The sequence below is a fragment of the Seriola dumerili genome, unplaced genomic scaffold (assembly GCF_002260705.1).
Source record: "Seriola dumerili isolate Sdu_G_001 unplaced genomic scaffold, Sdu_1.0 BDQW01000458.1, whole genome shotgun sequence".
NCBI classification, from domain to species: domain Eukaryota; kingdom Metazoa; phylum Chordata; class Actinopteri; order Carangiformes; family Carangidae; genus Seriola; species Seriola dumerili.
This window is the reverse complement of record NW_019174713.1, coordinates 513,875-535,411: the sequence shown is the minus strand read 5'-3', so window position 1 is coordinate 535,411 and position 21,537 is coordinate 513,875. Positions and strand designations below refer to the sequence as shown.

At 43.9% G+C, this 21,537-nt stretch overlaps 1 protein-coding gene across 3 annotated transcripts in view; it reads right to left on the bottom strand.

The window, feature by feature from the left end:
* Window positions 1-1,154: 1,154 nt before the first annotated feature.
* The window catches only part of LOC111234787 (kinase suppressor of Ras 1-like), a 37,249-nt gene continuing 16,866 nt past the window's right edge, over window positions 1,155-21,537 (bottom strand). The window contains exons 1-19 of one of the 3 annotated variants that reach the window (XM_022762978.1): window positions 20,764-20,840; window positions 12,523-12,670; window positions 12,036-12,405; window positions 11,327-11,484; window positions 11,138-11,204; window positions 9,587-9,670; window positions 9,393-9,454; window positions 8,185-8,297; window positions 7,831-8,005; window positions 6,908-6,965; window positions 6,129-6,183; window positions 5,516-5,770; window positions 5,225-5,421; window positions 5,006-5,102; window positions 4,258-4,391; window positions 3,960-4,091; window positions 3,382-3,517; window positions 2,416-2,549; window positions 1,155-1,802 (exon numbers count right to left, since the gene is read on the bottom strand). In XM_022762978.1, the coding sequence (XP_022618699.1) occupies window positions 1,715-1,802; window positions 2,416-2,549; window positions 3,382-3,517; window positions 3,960-4,091; window positions 4,258-4,391; window positions 5,006-5,102; window positions 5,225-5,421; window positions 5,516-5,770; window positions 6,129-6,183; window positions 6,908-6,965; window positions 7,831-8,005; window positions 8,185-8,297; window positions 9,393-9,454; window positions 9,587-9,670; window positions 11,138-11,204; window positions 11,327-11,484; window positions 12,036-12,405; window positions 12,523-12,670; window positions 20,764-20,766 (2,466 nt within the window). In that variant the 5' untranslated portion in view covers window positions 20,767-20,840 and the 3' untranslated portion in view covers window positions 1,155-1,714. Of the gene's footprint in view, window positions 1,803-2,336; window positions 2,550-3,381; window positions 3,518-3,959; window positions 4,092-4,257; window positions 4,392-5,005; window positions 5,103-5,224; window positions 5,422-5,515; window positions 5,771-6,128; window positions 6,184-6,907; window positions 6,966-7,830; window positions 8,006-8,184; window positions 8,298-9,392; window positions 9,455-9,586; window positions 9,671-11,137; window positions 11,205-11,326; window positions 11,485-12,035; window positions 12,406-12,522; window positions 12,671-20,763; window positions 20,841-21,537 lie in introns of those variants that run through there. The other 2 variants (XM_022762976.1, XM_022762977.1) reach the window with 2 other exon arrangements.

The window sequence follows — 21,537 nt, the reverse complement described above, 5'->3', positions numbered from 1 at the left end:
ACACACACACACACACACACACACACACACACACTTTACCACTTCCTGTTCACCAAAATGAACAGGAAGTGGCTACACAGGAAAAAAAGACACACACTTTTCATACTTGAATGAATTTTCTGTGTTGTCTTCCAGTTCGCTGACAACGTGTCGCTCTGATTAAATCTCATTGTGGGAGGTGTCACTCAGTGGTTTTTCCATTTGATCCATTAATGGCGTCCGATGGATTGGAAAATTGTATCTATTCGTTACAGCAACACAAAGCCAAAGCTGCCCCAAGATACAGTCATTTAGAAGCAGCTGTTCATAAATGCCTGAGTTTGAATCGCGTCAAGTATTATTGCAGCACAGAGAAAGGCAGTGTCTCGCCATTAAGAGGCCACCTCATATGTCCGTATGGATTATCTAACACCATGGCGATGAAAATACAGTAAAGTATTGATTATTCATATTCTGGGGGAGCACAGTCTTCAGAAGATCAGTTCACTCAAATTACAATAATGAACCTTTTTCTCATTAGCTTTTGTGGTGCGTCTCTCCATGTAGATGTTGGTTTTTGTTGGTCCAGGTTCAGAGATATCTGTCTCTGAGATGTACCACAATAAAATGGGAGGTGAACAGCGTTTTTACAATTACAGTTTATGAAATAAGAATCTGTGGTTCATCGTCTTAAGTTAAACGTGTTAGCATGCTAACGTTTGCTGATTAGCACTAAACAAGTACAGCTGAGGCTGATGGGAACGTCATCCAAAGAATTGGAGAAAGTGATTATACTGTAATTACAACTGCAATTAATCCTCTGGGGACCATGAATGCCTGAGCAAAACTTCATGGAAATCCATCCGGTAGTCGAGATGTTGATATGGACCAAAGTGGCAAAGCGTTGGTTTCCAGTCGACCGTTTTCATAGGATCTAGTTCCACTCAAAACTGTCCTCGGTGTGTTCTAAACTAACGATGGAAATTAGTCAGTGTGGTGCTGTGAAAATAATTTCCCTCACCTCCATACAGACGGATACAGTATCTGTACCTGGAACAATAAAAACAAATTTGCATGGAGAGATCGCTACAGAAGCCCTGAAAGGCAAGTTGGTTTTTTTGGGTTTTTTTTTTGTGATTTCTTTTTAAAGTTTTTGTTTTTTAAAAATTCTCCTGACCAAAAAAAATCTCTTGCCTCTCAAGGTTTGTTTTCACAGATGAGAGGAAAACAAGTTAAATGAAAATATAATCTAGTTTTGTAAATTGGGTGAACCAACTGTTCAGATGTAAATCTTGTGCTGGCAACCTTGAAATAAATGTTTCTTTAACCTCTCCAGTAATTAGCCATAGCAGTAACATCTGCAGCCAACAGTCTTCCAGCTGTGGGGATTTATATTCACAGAGAAGCGTCGACAGATAGTGGTAAGAAAGTGGGAGGAGCAGCAGCGTGGTGTTCTTGTTTTTACAAGATATTTTCATGTGATACGACATTTTCTTGTTATGACTTGATGCCGAATAATTCAATATTTACAAGTTAAGTTTTGGCTTCATCTTGTCACATCACGAAAGTCTCTTGTTGTTTCGCAAGAAAAGTTTTTTGTTTTTAATGAAATAAATAGAGTGTATCGTTCACAGGCTGGACGTGCTGCTCGAGACAAGAACTCTGAAGAACACCTTGTCAGCATTTGCGTTTTTTTGAGTCAAATCCAAACGAGGTTTCAGTTTCAAAGAGGCTCTCAGCTGCTGTATTTGTACATGTATGGGCAGTGTGCATGCAGGCCCTGGTGGCAGTGATCTCTCAGACAGTGATGATGATCCCACGACCTTCACCAGCAGAACAACGGCGTGAAGCAGAACAGAAATCAGGAGCGATGAAGAAACGAGTTCAGCGCATGAACAGACAGAGAGGAACGGAGGCATAGACAGAGGGAGAAAACGCAGGATCCGAGGGAGACGGCGGAGATCGGGCACAACAGGAACAGGCAGAGGTGGATCGGTCGGCACCCAGAGGAGAGGAAGTGACAGAGAAGGAGAAAGAAGAAGTGAATCTCAGAAACACAAGACAGGAGTGTTACTTCAGGCTGTGAGAAGATAAAGGGAGTGTAGAGAGAGCAGCAACTAAAATGCCATTCAGGTTTAACAGAGTCTTTTTCCCTCAACATATAAAACAGCAGTCACATTAGTCAAGATCTCTTACATTAGTTGATACTCAGCAGGACAGCTTCATGATATTCACATTTCTCTATTTACAACATTTCCATTTGATGGATTGCATCTTGGTTCCTTTTAACTGGAACTCTTTTCTGACTTCACGCTTTGGTGACATAAAAATGTAGGTTGCGATTTCATATTTACTTATTTTTTTTTTATTGTCGGAGTGAATGATGCGGCGGGCTGCTTCATCCTGGATCATGAAAATTCTTTCTATGATACGTACTCGTTCCTCTTCCAGAAGTGTCCGGGATGGGACAGCCTGCGGTTCAGTTTGGGGAGCCTCTCCAGCATGCCCGTCAGCTGGGTGAACGTCGGTCTGTCGTCCGGCTCCGCCGACCAGCAGGCGGACAGGATCTCCTGCGGGGGATGGAAGGAAGAGGATTAACACGTGACCACGGGATGTTTTAGCTGAGGTTTCCATTGATCGGTATGTTAGCCACCTGCTAGCTTACAACTCTCGGCTGTGACTGCATCTCCAGCGAGCGCACGCTGTGACTCTGGTGATAAATCTAAAAGAGACGTATCTGAAAATCTAGTGCCGCTATTGATGCTACACATCTAACACAATCTGTAAACCTCAGCAGCTCGGACCACAAAAACCACAAGCTTCAACAATTTTTCAGTTTTACTCTGGGAACAAGTATCTGAGAGTCTGGACAGGTTCATAGTGAATAAGTAGGTCAGAGAGGTGCTGTGGAGGAAGGCTGTTTGGTTAAGGCTTTAGAGACACGTAGTAAAATGTTGTTATCATTCAATAAGTTTAATAAGTTAGTTATTCTGTCTTTATTATATTTAAGTGTTTCTGCCTCTGCCTGAGACAAGAAGCTTCTCACTCTGGACATATTCATCAAATGATAAAAGGCAGTTATTGTGACGTGGGGAACAATCTACACACACACACACACACACACACACACACACACACACACACACACTGATCTGTAGTTTCAGGTTCATGCTGTTACAGTAACTTGATGCTAATTCAAGCACGTACACAACTGCACAACAAATACTGATTGTTCACTAAATGTTAAAGTAACAATTACTTTATGGATCCACTATCTCTGAATCATTTTCTAAAACTTTTCCTGGAACAAACAATTTAATTTGGTAACTTGTTTTATTAAGCAGATATGAAACAGGCTCCAGTGGCCACAGCCATGTTCTTATGTATGTAATCTACACCTACCGTGACCTCCTTGCCCAGGTTGGAATCTGCCAGCACCTTCTTGATGCCCTCGCCGCTGCCCACTTGCCAGATTTTAGCCTCCACAGGTTGCTTGGTGATTGGCCAGTCTCCGACCTGCAGCTCATACCAGACTGTGCTGAAAACGACGCGGCACAAGAATATCGCATCAGGACGACTGGTGACAGTGAAACCGCCTCATGTGTTAAGACTCTTCTACAACCACCTGTGTCCATGTGAGTCTAAGCAAACATGGCAAATGGAGTCTGAAGCACACGGAAATAAAGCTTTCAAAAAATGTGCACATACACTAAGAAATAAAAGATGTAGAACAGGTCTGGCTGCTTTCATGAGCTGAACTGGTACAGTTACACAAAAATGACTGATGCATTAGCATTAGCTTTTGCAACTGGTGCATTCGCTTTTCACCAAGCACCAAAGACAAAAACTAAAAACAAAGTAAAGGTGTAGGAGCTCATGAAACGCTGCTTTAAATCTTTGTTACTGTGAAGTATATTTTCAATACTTTTTTATCTAAATAAAGCACAAACTGAGTGTTAATAAAGATCATGAATCAATACCCAAACGCGTAAACGTCAGCAGCTTTGGAGAAAGGCAGCTGGTCCTCGTCGACCTCTGGGCTCATCTTTCGAACGATCTCTGGAGCCAGGTAGTAGATCCAGCCCTGCGGTATCCGCAACACATTCTTTCTTCTAAACACACACACACACACACACACACACACATAAACACAGTACTGATGAAGACAGAGTAACCATTCCTTTATTTGTGGATTAGGGCCACATGTGAATTTTTATTTATCTATTTATTTTTTAAGAAACCAGACATTTTTATGATCCTTCCTCCGTACTCTCGTACCTTCCTTCCTGTACGACTCCAGACATTCCAAACAGGCCGAAGTCCGTGATCACCACCTTGTTTGTGTCGTAGAAGACGTTCTTCGACTTCAGGTCCTTGTGAATGATGCCTTTGGCGTGAAGATAACCCATTCCCTGCGAGAGAGAGACGGGTCGTGATGCTGAGGCAAGGCTTTCAAATTAGTGGGTGCGGTGTGTGTGTGTGTGTGTGTGTGTGAATGTGTGTGTGTGTGTGTGTGTGTCTGATGTGTGTTAAAATAAAAATTCAGAATGGGGACAAAAGTCAAGCGGCTGTTTGTTGGTTAAACCTCGGTTTTAGGGTTAGAATGAGGTTTGGGTTAAATTTAGTCAGTAAACAATCATGACCAACACGTGTGTTGAGTGAGATCACAGTTTGAAGTCCTCTCTAGTTGAAGGTTAGTGATTAAAAAAAAAAAAGCAACAGGTCAGTAGTAACTGAAAGAAGAAAGGACGGGAGCCTCTGAAGCTGGAACATTATTATTATGTTTAAATAAACAGAAATATCCCAAAAACACAAAAAGTGAATTCAAATTGAACATAAATTCTCTTCCTTCTCTTCTTCTTTGTGCATTTCTTTACTGCTGTTTCACACAATCAGCTGACATACCTGAGATAAACCTTCTGTAGACTAAAATCACCTGATGATATTAATATTAGGCTTCAATAAACACCAGTCTGTTGTGTGATATTTAGCTTTATGGATGATCATATAACGGCAGCTGTCTCACCTTTACGATCTCCTGTGCAATCTGTCTGGTTTTATTGATGTCCAGCATGGTTCCTCGTTCTCTTACAACAGAGTACAGAGTCAAACCTTTACAGAAGCTGCAGAGGAAACACACAAAATATTTACCATCTGTTACTGAAACGGAAGATCACGTGGAATCACATATTTGATATTGAAAATCAGCAGCAGAACTGGGTGCGGGTTGTTTTTGCAGCTGTACCTGGTGATGATGGCGAGGTGGGGCGGGGCCATGCAGGCGCCCATGAACAGGACGACGTTCTCGTGCCTGGTCTGCCTGTAGTTCATCACCTCCTTCTTGAAGAGCTTCAGGTGATCCTGGTTGTTGCCGTCGACCTCCATCAGGCGAATGGCCACCTCGCCGTGCCAGCGGCCCTTGTGCACCTTCCCCCAGCGACCCTGCAGAGTCACACAGTCACACAGTGTCAGCTGTGATGAGGATATTTCATGTTTTGTGTTTTGTGTGTGTGTTTGTCACGTCTTCCGTCTTCACCTTGCCGATGAGCTCTCCCAGCTGCAGCTGCTCGTACGGGATGTCCCACTCCTGCAGGTAGACGCTGGTCTGGCTGGCTTTACGGGAGATCTGGCCCTTCCAGCGGCCGGCGGCCCCGCGGCGACATATGGAAGACGGCAGGTCCTCGAGCCCGTCCTCGTCACACTCCTCTGTGGGAAAGCTCTTTTTACTGCTGCACCTGTCAGCTGCTTCCTCGTCCTCCGCTGGGTAGTCTTCCTCCGCCTCCTCCTCCTCCTGGGACACGGAATTGTTTCATTCATTATTACAGCTTATACATATTCAGCTCTACGGGCTCATCCGGCACAAAACAGTCGCACTAATGAGTCCAGATCTACAATGGAGTGTGTGTTTGTTTGTATATTTCTTGATTTGAAGAACATGAAGAACAAGAATATAAGTACATACTTCTTAGCCTCTGGGAATATCACTACAAAATAAAGTTATTTACTACGCATGGGATTGTTTCCCACAGTAATAAGCTCCACAGCAGAACACTGGCAGTTCATATAAACCACACAAACACACACACACACAATGTCTATAAATAACACAGGCAACTGCTGTAACTCTCTGTATGTCTGTGAACACTCACCCCTCCTTTAACTGCAGCTGGGAGCTGTGTGTCGGTGACGGACACCTGTGACGCTCTGAAGGAAAAAACCACAAGAGCCGACAAAATTATAATATTTACAACGACTGAGTTCATGTGCAGTAGATACCAGACGGACGGGATTCTCACAGTGGCAGGAGACAGTAAGTGAACCCTGTGTATTTGTGTTTATGTATGAATTCCCACGTTTATCAAGGACTTCCTCCTGAACATTGAGCAGTTACTGGAAGAGCTGGTTTCAGGTTCAATCGATTATTAAATCCAAGGGTTCACTTACTTTTTTCCACCAGCACTGAGAGCGTTTAATGGTTCTGTTCAATAAAAACACTTCTACATTATCTACATTTGTGACTTAGGTGATGATCAGATCACGTTTCATCACCAGTTAATGCAGAGAACCGGGTGATTCAGAGAGTTCACACACTTTTTCTTGCCGAAAAAATCTGTGACGTATAAGAATTTCTTTTTTAAACAACAAAACATCACATAAAAAACTGTTTTTCATTAATATATATTATGATTCACGTTTCATGAAGATATATAACCCAGAACATCAACAAACACAATGATGTGTTTTAGAAGTGTGGTGGAAAGTTCAGTGTTAAAATAAACCTGTCAGCGCCCTCTGGTGGTCAAACGGTGTCATGGCAACACATTTCTTGTTACTTGCAGCTGACATGTATGAACCATATCTGTAACGAGCTAATATCAGCTGATCCAGTGCTGTACACCGTCACAGTGTCAGTGTTGCTGTCTCTTACCCGGACTCATAGTAGCTGACGGACTGTTGAACAGCTGGATACGTGGAGGCAGGAACATCTGTTGGAAAATAGATAAATAATAAAGTTTTCTGCAGGAACACAACAGTAATTCTCATCACTCAGAAATGCTGCATTAATACTTTCTACGTGTTACTTAGTGAATTCAGAACAAAAGGATGTTCAATGTCTAAAGATCTTGAACGTTCACACACAGTCCAATGCAACAGTTTTAAAGTAAATAAAGTTAATACAACCTCAGCAGCTAATAGACAAAAAGAACTTTTACATATTAACACACTGTTATTTTTTATTCCATGAATTAAAAAAAATTGAAAAAATTAAACAGCAGTTGTGACATGTGTCAAAAATAGAGAAAGAGTCTTTTTCTATTCTTGATTTAGGAATTTTATTTGTTTACTCATCTAAAATTGCAAAATGAAACTTCTGGCCCAACACATGCCGCCGTCCTCGGCCCGAGTCTGGCCACATATCCTTCCACATCTGGACAGATTCTGGCTGACAGCCTGAAGATTCTCTGTGTGTGTGCACCAGAGTTGGTCCAGATGTGGAAGTAGCATCCAAAAATCAAGCTGTATTTGGGCCAGAATCGGGCTGAGAAACACAAGCAAGTGGCCCGACTGTTTCGCTATCTGGGATTCAAGTCTTTCGCTGCAGAGGTTTAAAGGAACTTCGGGTATTTAGTTTTAATAAAACGTTGGAGGACTCAAAAGAGAAGAGTTCAAACAGGACGACCTGTTTCAATTTAAAAAGATCTTCCTTCTAAACTCAAACATCGTCTCATTTCTTATTATTTTCAGCTCTAGACTAAATGTTAGAAACATCTCTCGGTATAAACTAATACAATAACTCAATATCTTCTGCAGGTGAAGAAGCTGCCCTGTGTACATGATGCGGCTGCTGACCTGGGAAGTGGAAGCGGTTGTCACGGGAACCCCGCGGTGAAGCGTTGGGTGGGGGGGTGGTGCTGACACTCGGGGGGTTACTCTGCTGGAAATGTGCTGGGGAGGAAGGTGTGGAGGAGGTGGCTGACGACGGGTTACTGCTGGAATCCATCTGGTTCAGAGTGACGGGAGGCTCCTGATGAACACACACACACACACTACACCAACACGACACACACACACACACACACACACACACACACACACACACGGTTCAACTGTTTCAGACATGTGCGTTGTCACATCCGGCTCCTCTGGGTAATGTCTAGAAAGGTTCAGGGCTGCAGTGCATTGTGGGAAAGCAGCTGTACTTACCCTCTTGGTGATTGCCTTTGGTAAAGTGCCGTACTGCTGCGGGATCTCCGCCGTGTGATCGATCCGGTTATTGATATCCGATGGCACCGACTCTGCCCGGCGCATCCTTGGCACTAAAAGTCAGATTCAAACATCGGCTCGTTTGCATCACACTGAATAATGAAGGACGGAAACAACAGACAGGCGACCGTGCGTTCACTGAAACAAGTGTACAGCTCATTACGGATAAAATAGTCCATCTTTTGTACAAAAATATAATCTGAAGTTGATCTGAAGCTGTAGAGACGATAGAGGCTGAGCACAGAAACACGGTCCGGGGAAACAAAGACAGAATTTCATATTAAAACGTGGAGCTGCACCAACGACTCGTCTCGTCAGACGTGAAGCCGTCATGTCAGCTCTCATTACAGCAGCTGAATGACTGAGTTTATTTTATTTTTTTCTTACTGCAACTCAGTATAAGAGCATGGCGGCTATAAACTGTAACTTGAGTTTATAGTCTTGTCTCAGAATCATTTAACTACGAAACTAAGAGTGAAGAGCAGCTGACTTGTTTGACTCTCACAGGTCTGATGTTGATGATTTATTATTTCATTATTGTTCCATCTCATTTAACATCAATGTTTTAACATGTTTTTATGTTCATTTTATGACTCATATGAAAGTATCTCTGGTACGACCTCCTCTCTCTCCGTACCGTGTGACTCTGACGCCGTCAGCAGCTTTTCAAGACGCTTCATAAAATAACATTTTTGAGACTCGTCCTGCGTGTGTGTTCGGAGCCTCACCAGTTGCTAAATGAGTGTTATCATGGTTCATTTCATGCATGCTTCTGGGTATGTTGCAATGACCCGCCCACACCTGCGTCAGGTGGGATTAGCCAGAGTTGCTTTATTGTTTTCTGATGCTACAAGTTGATGACATCAGACGTTAGCCCAGAAAAGTTTGAAATTGTGAAATAATAAATGAGCAATGAGCTCAGGAAGTGAGATTAATATTTGGTCCAGATGCACCGAAACAAGATGACAAGCTGTAACAGGCAAATTCCCCAAACACAAAAAAATTATATATTTCATCACAATTGGTGTAAATGTGTTCAGCTGGATTCAAATCTACAGACATGACTCTTTAATGAAGCCCTTATATCTCCTCGACAAATCCATGACAATTTAATGTAAGAATAAAAAATGAGGCTGAATGTTTCTTACATGTGAGAAATGATATCCGACAGGAGGGAGCATCTTTAGTACATTTGTTGTGGCACTTTAACCTGCGAACAGATGGACAGTGATGAGACCATAACAAACAGTACTATCCACAAACAGTGTGTGTGTGTGTGTGTGTGTGTGTGTGTGTGTGTGTGTGTGTGGAGGGGGGAGGGCTTGTGTTTACAGTCTCTTACTTGCAGTGCTTGCACTTTACACCAAACATCATGCTCTTGTGACAGACCTGGCAGGTCTGCGAGAGCCAGGACTTGGTTGAAAACCTGCAGAGGACAGAAAAATAATGAATATGACACATGATGATCTGCTAACAACTGATGCAGGAATAAAGTTAAAGCTTTATATTACATGTAAATGAACGTTTGTTACATTCAAGCCAAACTAGTTCACACATTGCTGAGTAAGCCCATCGGAGCCAGAGTGAATCTCTGTATTTCACAGTTTCAAATCCGGTGTCGATGACTGATTTGCAGTGCAGCCACACGATTGGCTGAGTGGATAATTGCAAGGATAAGCAAGTGTACAGGTGTTCCTAATAAAGTGCATGAATACTGGATCAGGATGAGGGATCGAAACCTGGATAAAAAAAAAAAACTTGTGATCAGGACGTTCAGTTTTTAAAATGCTGCGTGCAACATGTGGACAGTTTCGCCAGAGGGTGGTGCAAGAGCAAAGCTCATGGAGTGTCCGGTAATAATAAAACACAGCAGCAACAAACACAGACACACACAGTTAGAGAGCAGCTGCTGAACATACAGGAGCTTTTAGCAGCTGAAGAACCTGAGGGTTTTGTCTTAAAGCCGGCGGAGACCAAAACAGAGCAAAAGGCAGAGTGATGGACTCAAACACAACTCCAGATGAAAGATAATGTGGCTCCACAACAGCTGGATGTGTAAATAACCGTTCACCATATGAACTTAAATGGTAATTACAACGTCTGTGGTGTGTCTCCCACTGGCCCCCGAGTGGCTACAGCAATGTGAAGGTCACAGGACGTGACACTAAACGGTGATTTACACTGAGTCACATTTCTGATCAGGGAAATGTGACCTGGGAATTTACAGCAGGGTTTTCTAAATAAAATAAAAAAACAAATGAAATCCTCCTCATGATGTGATTCAGCTGAACGCGGAGCTGAAGATCAACACTCAAACATCGACCGTCTGTAAGATAAACAGCGCGTCGGACTGAGCTCTCTCCACATTGTTCGAATGCCTGGATTCTCACAGCGGTTTGTGTCAGTGTGACTGTCCCAGTCCGACCTTCACAGGGAGCTAAACAGGAAACCACAGTAATGATAGTGGAATGTTAATCAGATGGAAAATTCCTAAACAGCTTGTGGAGATGTTTATTTGTAGAGGCATCAAACACACAGTGAGCTGGGCCACTTGTAGTTCACTCAAAGTATTGGAAAAAAAAAAAAGAAAAAAGAAAGGCCATTTAAATATGTGAAGAAAAACATTAAAAGGGCTCTTCACAGATTTTACACACAGAGGTCAGTTTACTGTCGCAGTTAGTCCGACTCATCGTGTGAAAACAGCTGCGCCACGTTTCTGATGAAGCTCTGTGAAGTCTGAGAAATGAACAGAAAGACGTCAGGAAGAAGTGACGCGGCGCCAAAGTTTCTCTCGAACGTGGAAACATTCATTGGGCTCAGTTCTGCAAGATTAAACTTTCATTGCATCATCGTCGTTTCTACTTTGCTAACACGCTACGCTGGGGTAACTGACCTGTGTGTTACAGCCAGGCCAATGTCTCTCCTCATTGTCTGAGGGGAACTTCTGAGCATGGTCACATCTGTGAAGAGCAACAATAAAAATGTGCAAGTGTCAAAAACACAATAGGAAACAGTGGGACAGTGAAAATGAGAGCTGAAATCCAGCCCTGTATCTCTGCAGGGGGCGGGGGGGGGTACTCACTGTCCAGCAGGGTGGGGGTGGCGGGCATCATGTAAGGGGCTGAGGCCGGGACGGGGCCGGGCGTTCGCGCAGACAGCAGCGGCGACGGCAGCGCCGAGTCCTCAGGACCGTTCCCGTTGATGTGAATGGCAGCCAGAACTTTGTTCTTCTTACCGGCTCTGAAAACGAGAGACGGACACTTAGTGCGCGTCCTGTGACACTGTGACATCACAACATCATGTCAGTAGAGAGAGTGATGGACACGAAGAACAACTTTTAAATGTCTGAAAACAACTCGACCTCTGTTCTGTTGTGTTCTTACATCATCACAAACGTTTCCATCAACTCTCAAACCAGAGGAATCAGTGATTTTAATCAAGGTAACGTCAGTATCCATCATCAGCATATCCTCTATGTGCATGCGATGACGTTGTGTTTGACTGTTACTGAGTTTTAAGTCACACTTTGGATCTTGGTGGTGAAGTTATCAGAGGGACAAGCTGAGTAACATTCAGACAGCTCAGCTCTGAGACGTCCTGTGTCCATCTGCATCGGTGAATCACTGATGTTTCACATGAAATTACTTTATTTGTTGTTGCTACGGGTCAATTAGAATCTGAAGTTTGAATCCTCAGGGGAGCGTGAATGTTCTCAGTGAATTAAACGGCATCTTGTGTGCGAACTTGACGTGTTGGTAACGACACGACTGCGGATTTAATTGAAAACCCACCTGTGTGCGGCGGGCTCCTCGATGCGGTTGGCCAGCTGCGACTCCTGACTCTTGCTCCTCGTCAGTGCGATGTTGGGGAGGAGCTGCAGCAGCTTGCGGGAAGGCGGCGGCGGCGTGTGGGAGGGCTTGGCAGTGCGAGTCTTTGAGGTCTGCGCGCTCGGCTCCACGGCGAAGATGTTGGTCGTTCCGTCAGCTGGTCTCTGGTCGTCCGAGCAAGGCGCCACTGATATGGAGACGGAGGGGCTGCGGCTGCTGGTGGGTGGAAGAGGGGTGGAGGGGCTACCGGCACTGGAGGGGGCGCTAATGGGAGAGGGGGCATCACTGTTCTGTTGGGACTCAGATCTGCAGGAGTCAGTCCTCAGGTCACCTCCTGGAGTCACAGAGCAAAGGCCACATATTAGCAGGTACAGCACACACCGTCACACGTTACACAACTGTGACATACATTTAAATGAAAATGCATCTACTCCATCTCAGCTCGGTGCACCTGTTTCATCGGCGCTCTTCAGACAGGAGAGGGCGGCGGTGAGGCGGGAACAGTCCTCTGAGTTGGAGCCCAGGCGTCTCATCGTGTCCTGCAGCTCAGAGCTGGACATCTGCAGCAACCGGTCCACTGAGAGCTTCCCTGCTGCAGCCTGCAGGAGACAAGGAGGACGTCTCTGTCACGGGCTTTAAGGATGAGACAAAGGCTGCAACGAGCAAATCTACTGACACAAATTAGACCTTTTAGATGTTTCATTACTTTATAGTGACAATATATGATTCCCCCTTTTTGCTGGGGACCCCCAGGAACCCCCTCAAGGACCCCTGGAGTTCCCGGGACCCCAGTTTGAGAAAGTCACTGGACAGTTAAAAATCTGCAAAAGCTGAACAAGGAAACATTAAATGAGTCTTTCTTCAAATGTTGTTGCACTTTTTATTACATGAACTTAAAAAAGAAAAAAACCTTCTACAGTGACAAGAAAAAGTGTGTGAACCCTCCGAACCTGCAGTGACGGGTCATAAAATGTGATCTGATCTTCATCTAAGTTACAAGTACAAACACAATGTGCTTAATCCTTTAATCATTACTGAACACAGCCATGAAACATTCACAGCGCTGGTGGATAGAGTAAAGGAACCCTCGGATTTAGTAACTGGTCGAACCTGAAACCTGAAACCAGCTCCTCCTCATAGAGCTGCTTCAGCTCAGACATGTTCTCAGGATGTCTGGTGCAGCATCTCTACTGGATTCAGGTCCCGGCTCTGACCGGACAGACACCCTGATATTATCCTGGAGGAGACCTTGAGATCCAGATCCCGATGCCCCCTGCAGCCTGCTTCACCTCTGGGATGATGTGTTCATGTTGGCAGTAGTTGCGGTTTCCTTTTTGTTCTTCCCGAACAATTCAACTTTAATTTCATCAGTACAGAAAATATTTTCCCAGTTTCATTGTGGAGAGTCAGACTTCAGGTGCAGTCGTGTTATTTTTGGAGAGCAGCTGCTTCCTCCGCGGACACGTTGCCTGGTCAATGATATGAGGTCGACTCATGTTAACCAGCTCCAGTGATTCCTTTGAGCCTTTGGCTGTTACTCTGAAGTTACATTACTGATCATCCTGTTTTGCATCACAGCTGGACGCCCACTTTTACGGAAAACAGTCGCAGTTCAGCAGAAGTTTTTTGTGAATGACAAAGGTCCAATATTTTCTTCTTCTTCTTCTGTGTTTTATTTAAAGCGTTTAAGAAGATATAAAAACCATCTCAGTGTAGTTTTACATCTCCTCTCTCAGGCTTCTCTCTGCAGCTCTAGTAACAACAGGTCGGTGAGCCAATCAGAAGAGAGGAGGCTCTGAGCCTCTCTTCTGATTGGCTGACTGTTTTCTGAGTGATCCAATAAAAATAAAGCAGATTTCAGGTCTAAACACTCAGAGAAACCAAATCCTGCAAGGTTTGGATGGTGGGTCCAGGTGGGCGGAGCTTGGTGACTGCTTTGTTGTGACATCACAAAGTTCCAGAAGTCCTGACGGCTGGTTTTAAGGCTCAGTTTCTGAATACAGGCTGTGTGCATTTCTCTGTGGACTGAGGCTCTGATACTTTCACAGTATTAATATAGAAGCTAGAGCTGATCTATAATCACACTACACATGGACAGAGACCTTTAGACTGGATGGACCTGGACACTGGATTCAGAAAGTATTAATGAGTCTAAAATGAGGCGCAGTTGAAGGCTGAGATTGAGATGTCAGGCTTTTTCTTTCCGTGCGGCAGGACAAGCTTCGACAGAGTTCAACAGGTGGAGAAAAGAAGGTATTCTTCAGCCTGACACAGGAAAAAGTGTGTGAACCACTTGGAATGAAGCTGAATTTCTGGAGCACGAACTTGTCGACAGGCTGATTTACTTTTGATTCAGCTAAAAAAAAATACTAAAACTGTCTAAACTGTAAAACAAAAAGCAGCTCGCTGTCAGTTTCTCTCTGAGCTGCTGAGTCAATGTGAGACTGATTCCTCGAATCTGCTGTCAAACTGTGAAAACATGTTTTACCCTACACCTACACCGCTTCTATTCCACTGGAATGTGTTTTCTCAGCCTCTGGTGTGTGTGTGCGTGCGTGTGTGCATGTGTGTGTGTGTGTGTGTTTAATAAAAAGAATGGGGAAATGGATTGGCTTAATATCCTGGCAACTGGCTGTTTCCTGCATTGTGTCCGTGGTAAGTGACATGGACATGCCGGGACAACAGAGGGGTCAGTATGTGTAAATGTGATGTATCAGGGAGACAATGCTGAGCCTGAGTTTGAGGCTTTCACCCCCCCCACCCCCACCCCCACCCAAAAAAACAAAATTGAATTCTTCATTGTGACCAAAAATGCTTCAGCAGTCGGAGTTACACGAATCATGTGGTCATCTTCCAGTGTTACGGTCCTCTGAGTATGAAATCCCCTCGTCTTGTTTCCTCAGACAGCGACATATGTTCTGCTGGAAACGCTTTGAAAAAGATATTCACGAAGAGAAGACCTGATGCGAATTTGGAAAAGCACTTTTCCTGAAGTATAAAGTACAAGTTAAACATTTAAAAACAAGCTTAGGGACAAGTGATCAATTATTACGTCCAAAACGGCCACAAATATACGAGTATTAAAGTCAAGATCTCAGTGTTGTCTGTGACATTTCCCCTTTCACCTGAAAGGTTTTGAAGCCTTTCGGATTGGACTTGTTTGAGGTTCTTGGAAGACGTTTCCCTTCCGATCCGAAAAGGTTTCCTCAGAGTCTCGGCTCTCCTGGATGACCCTGAAGGTGTTAACGACCCCACATGAATGCCTGGAACTCCACGAGCCGGCCGGACCTGAGGAAGACTTTTCGGTTGAGAGGCGGAACGTCTTCAAGAAACCTCACGCAAGTCGATCAGCGGATATGAAGCTTATCTGAAGGGTCCATCACTGGGAGTATCTCACTGCGGTTGCACAAACTGATGAATCATCTTCCCAGATTCGTGGCAATGGTCTGCCTGGAGGGAGTTCCAAGAACAGAAATTATTTGTTGTGATCAACTGGGTTCTGCCATGATTAAGACTTTGAGAGTCTGCTTTGATGACGACAGGCGTAATTTTCCAAGCAATTTCTCCAAAGAAATGCCTCCAGCACTTACTGCACTTTCATAACTACTGTCTCTTATTTTGACAAGTGAATACATAATCTTGCATTGTACCTATAACAACATACAGTTCATTGCTGCAAATTAAAAGATGTAATGAAACAAAAAGGTAATAAAAAGGTAATAAAAAGGTAATAAAAAGGTATAAACTTTCGGGAAACAGTGAAATCTTTCGGCCTGTTTCAGATTAAATCAGACTTGTCTGGATGAGAGAAGGCGCCTGCAGCCCAGGACAGAAAAGCTGCAGTCTACCTGGACATTTTCCAGCCTCACCACAATGATTCAGGAAATATCTATCAGGTTACCAATGGGTGCTGATGTTATGTAGTCATCTATCTCACTTTTATTCAGTCAGAAATTACTGTGTCAGGTCAAGCCCACCCAGTCACAGAGCTGCAAACAAACACAGGGGGAAATCTGAATTAATGAATACGGTGCCGAAGTATACGGGCCAGACTCGGGCCGAGGACCCAGGCACATGTTGGGCCAGAAGTTTCATTTTTGCTGTTTAATATTTCTGTTTCTGAATAGCAGCAGATCTCATGTGTCCATGATCCTTCCTCTATCACTCAGTGTAAAGCAGAGCAGAGGAGTCTGTGGAGCTAGCTGCTTTCAGTTAGCTTCCTGCTTGAGTTTTGTCACATGACAATGCAGCGAGGAATAGAAAAAGTTCAAATTCAGCCGTCGTCATCAAAATCTTTACAATTCTCCTCATCAGACAGGAAGTAGAAACCACTTCTCTCTCTCTCTCTCTCTTCTGTCACATAGATTTACTCCCCAGTGACATATTCTCTCGAGATGAACAGTGCCCTGGTCTCGCTGTACGGTGACATCACTCCTAACAACTCAGAGCATCAGTGGTCACACAGACTGAACTTTCTTCATGTTTTTCCAGAACTAAACTGGAGGGTTTCTGTGACTGCAGATTTGTTTGTGTGGAATTTTTTTGGCTGTTAAACTGTTTTCTTCAATGGGTTTATTGATTTTTTTTTTATTTTTTATTGCTTGTGTTTTGTTGTCTGTGTATTTATCTGTTGCTATGGTTTTGTCTGTCAGCTGTGTGTGTGGTCACACGTCAGCGCAACAGTAAGAGATAAAAACAATAAAAACCGATGATAATAATAATAAAAACAGATGAGATCATGTAGGTAAAACAATGTGTTCGCACTAATAAAAAGCTCTTTTTAAAGAGATAGGTTTCGAGAAGGTGAGTTAAGTTTCAGATCTTCAGGCAGGGAGCTCCAGCGCCTTGCAGAGGCCACCGCTCTCCTTTAGTCTTGAACCAGGACTTAGGAGCAGCCTGCAGACCTCAGCAGCTAAACCAGGAAGTGCTTTAAGTCTGAAGTGTATTCGGTAAAATTAACCAGTAACCAGGGAAGAGAGGCTGAAACAGGCAATATGATCCTGTCCTCTTGTATTTGTTGAAAGCTGAGCAGCTACTTAATACAATGAATTCAAATAATGTAACAATAAATAGGAGATGGAGTAGGAGCGATGGTCACAATCAAACCTCCAGTCAGTCTAAATTACCAATGCAGTCGTTCTCATGCATCTGTTTCTGTTGACAGATTCACAGCTCACGGAGCATATATACCACCTTAACGAGCAGCAGTCCTTACCGAGCTCATTAAGTCATCATTTCATAATCACTGCTCTGTCTGACTAAATGGAGAAAAACACAGCTCATTGGCGGCAGCTGTGGTGTGGTGATCGGCCGTGCTGACGTTTTAAAATGAGCGATCACAAAGAAAGATTCGCCACCGGAGGCGATCAGATCATCTATTGGCAAACCGTGGTAATAACAGATGATTGCCCAACCCGAGCTGGAACACAACCCCGCCCCTGGTTTGAAGTGTGTAAAATTTGATGAAATATAAACATATTTAACTTGTAAATTCTAATGAAATGAAATGAAAAGAGGGTTGAAACCAGATTTTGACACGGCCTCAGAATAAGATCATTACCACATCTGAAAGCTGTGTCATCATTTCTATTGGTATTATGATTTAGTGGAACCTACCAAACAACTCTGCACAAGTCAGAGCAAGTCGAACAGAAATCTAACCAGTGAGTATTGATCCGTGATCACTCTGTTGTGCACAGACCGGGCTCATCTGGCACAACCTTCACCTCAGCCTGCACTGGCACAAAGGTGTGAACCAGAGTAAAAAAAAAAGATCGACGTAGCCTCTGTGACGTCACCCACAGGTGTCTGAAGAGCGGTTTTGGAGCTCAGAGTGAGCTGCTCCACTGTCGCCATCTTGGCAGTGTCTGACTCTGCCCCCAAGTCTCTGCTAATCCAAAAACGAGTGTGTTCTGGAGCCGAGACTTTGGTGCATGTCAGTTTGTAGCAAACGTTCGCTCACCCACCTGTCACTCAAAGTGGCCACGCCCTCAATTCTCCATAATTTTAATCCTTAATAAAATGTAAACAGGTGAGTTATATAAACAGGTGTCATGAAGGAAGAAATTAGCTCTAGAGACCAAAACCGTTTTTGTACCAGGCTGTAAACATGTTTATTTCTGCTGTAAAGTTGGACATTTTAACATGGGAGTCTATGGGGACTGACTCACTGCTGGAGCCAGACTCTGGTGGTCGTTAGAGGAACTGCAGCTTTTGGCACTTGCCTACAGTTATCCTATATTGTTCTTTGCACCCCAGTAGCCTTATGGGTAATGCACACAACAACATAACCCCAGTACCCACAATTTGATTCCCAAATGGGGGACAGCTGGTGCAGGTCATACCCCTCTCTCTCCCCTTGCTTCCTGTCTCTTTAATAAGAAATATTGGAAAAACTACATCTCTAATTCCTTGAGTCCACCCTAAAAGTTAAAACAACAACCTGCAATAATGAGGTCTAAGTTAAAAGTTAAGAAGAGAATAATTGGCTGTGTGATACAGGTGTGTACGCGTCACTGCGGGTCCTGCAGGTGAAGCAGAGACTGGATGACTGTGGTTCGTCTCGTCTCTGGTTCACACATAAAACAAACAGCATTAACTGGTAAAACTGGCAAAAGTGGCAAAGTGAGTCTGACGTCATGTGATATTTATGTAGAATTTACACTGCAGCTTAAACTGGAAAAGAAAAGAAACACACAGGCTGTGAAGCTTTATGTAGTTTTTTAGTTTTGATATTACAATCAGATAATTCAAAAGTTATTTATAAACTAGGAGGGCCTTTCTGAAGAACGCACTTCCTTTGTTTAAGTAACGTTGTATTTCAGTCATGTGTCATCGTTTTGTTATGATTGCTGTGTTTGTGCTGCAGACCATGAGATCGTCTTGAGTCACATGAAGAAAAGTCAAAGACGGATGAAAGAAAATGTCGTATCACTGCTCAGAGTCCACAGCACCTCTCTGCATGTGATCACATGATACAGGCGATGTTGTGAAGATGTGTTTAAGTTGATGACTTCATGATCATAACAGTGATTTCATGACTCTACACAACAGTGCAGGCGTCATAGTTAGCAGGTAGCGTTAGCATCTTTACCAAACTGGGATGAAAACAAATCCTGTGTCTCAGGTCACGTACTCGTATTCTCACACTTGCGATTTTGAGAGCATAAGTGCGTTCATATTGACTATTATATGTTATAATCACCCGGATGGGGCCCTCAAAATGGTTAAAAAAGTTGAGTGTAAGACGATGGACTCTTCTCACCCTCAACGGCCGCCATCTTGGCTGCGTAGCAGAAAGGGAGGAGCCATCAACGTATTTTCAAACTAGTGAAAACTCCGACCGAGAAAGGAGGATATGTTGTCAGCACCGATGGTAACCTAATTTTCCCCCGTCACATGACACAGGACGGTAAAAAAAAAGTAGCGACAATCGCAGCCACGCGTTGCTATCTTCATTTCCGCTAAGTGCACAGCGGCCATGTTTGATTTAAGACAACGCCACCCTGTTGAAATTCACGCACCACAATGAGTACACGGTGAACTACATGTGAGTGTGAAGTATCCGGTTGGAGACACAGCGAGAGATTTAGCTGCTTTAGCGTGGATGTAGCTAACAAGCTAATTTGTGTTCGCTAACAACAATTACTGCAGACGTCCTAAAGTCTGAACAGATAATATCCACCATCAGTTGTCATGTTTTATAAATCAGTGATGAATATTGACAGCACTTGTTTGTTTACAGTAATAACGACTAATCTCAGATAAAATGTCTTTGCGTTTCACATTGTATCTGTTTGTTATGCTTTTGAATGACGGCTGCTTTTCACGGTTCCATGCTCCTTTGTGTTTTTTATCAACTGACCCCCAACAGGGTTCCCCTCTAACGCTCTCCATATCTCCGCCACGGCTCATCCAGACACAGGAGCGCCTGCTGTCCGGTCAGGGTGGATGAGTGACGATCTGCAGCGAGGTGGTCGCTTGTTTGACAGCCTCAAATTCATTTACAGCACGAGCGATTTTGTTCTCTAGAAATGATTTTTTTTTTTTTTTTTTTTTTTTTTAGAAACTCCCCTTCCATAAAAAATAAAAGGGTCATTAAATGAAGGTTGTAAAAACAGACTTCACACTTAAGAGAAAGCTGAGGCGTACCCATACCTGGGAAGTGCCTGGGCTTGCCTCGGCTGCCTGCGCTGAGCCGGGACAGAAGCCCAAAATGAAGCGAAAGGGAAGAAGGAGAAGCTGAAGACAGGAGAAGAAGAAGAGTGAAGAGGAAACAAAGACGTGGAGGTAAATCACACAGGAAAAAAAAACAAAAAAACACAAGTGGTGAAGCACAGAAGCAAAACTGTGAGTAACAGTGAGCGGAGTGGACGAGGGGGGGGGGGGGGCCCAGTCCACTGTAACTGAGCTGTTGGACATTTGTCTCCACCTCACTTGCAAATAGAAGTATCTGTCCTGACAGCTCACCATTGGCAACAGTGATACACAAGGCACAAACAGCTGAACACACACACACACACACTCACTCACACACACACACACACACACACACACACACACACACACACAGAGTGGAACTGCCTGAAACAGCAGCAATGAGGAAGTGGAGGAAACACCTTTTCCCACCGCTTCTCTCACAGGTTACAGACTCTCAGACGGAGGCGGCAGAGGTTCAGCTCGTGTACGTTACCATGTGGTCGAGAGTATCCACTGAACACCGCTGTCATAATCCAGACTCCGCTACAGAGCGATAATCCATGAGAGCAGCAGAGCAGAGCCACGGGGGAAACACACTGACAGAGAGCCAACAGATCTTCCCAGGGCTGTTATCACACTCCCTGTTTTTTCTTTTTCCCTCCTTCCTTCTTACTTATCCCTCCCCTCCTCTCTCTCTCTCTCTCTCTCTCTCTGAGTCTGTCTTCCTGACATGCCAATGCTGTGCTTCAGCGACAGGTGGCGACCGACTGTGGGACAACTCACTCCCTCTGGGGGGTTGGGGGGTGTGGGGGTGGGGGGGGATCAGCTTCATTTACTTTGGGATCTTGTATTTTCTCAGTCAAAAAGCTGGAACTTGTTGGTTTTTTTTAAAGCTCATTTTATTCTTTTTCTTTTCTTCAGTCACTGTACATGCTGTTTTTAGTGGTGCTTTTGTTTTTGGAGCTGTGTCTGTTCAGATAAAGCGTGGGTACTTATTGCTGTTGCTGTTGTTGTTGTTATTGTTATTATCGTTATTAGTAGTTTGACTGTTTGTATTTGTTGTTATTTTACTTCAGTGGACCCCAGGAAGAGTAGTTGCTACCTTGGTAGCGGCTGATGGGAATCTAAATAAATAAATAAATAAATAAATAATAAAATAAAATAAATAAATCAGAGTGAGAAGCTTTGAGACAGTTGCAGTGGCTCTTTACGTCTCTGGAAGCTGAAGTTTTTCAGTGCACATGTGCAGTTAGTGCTGCAGCCCTCA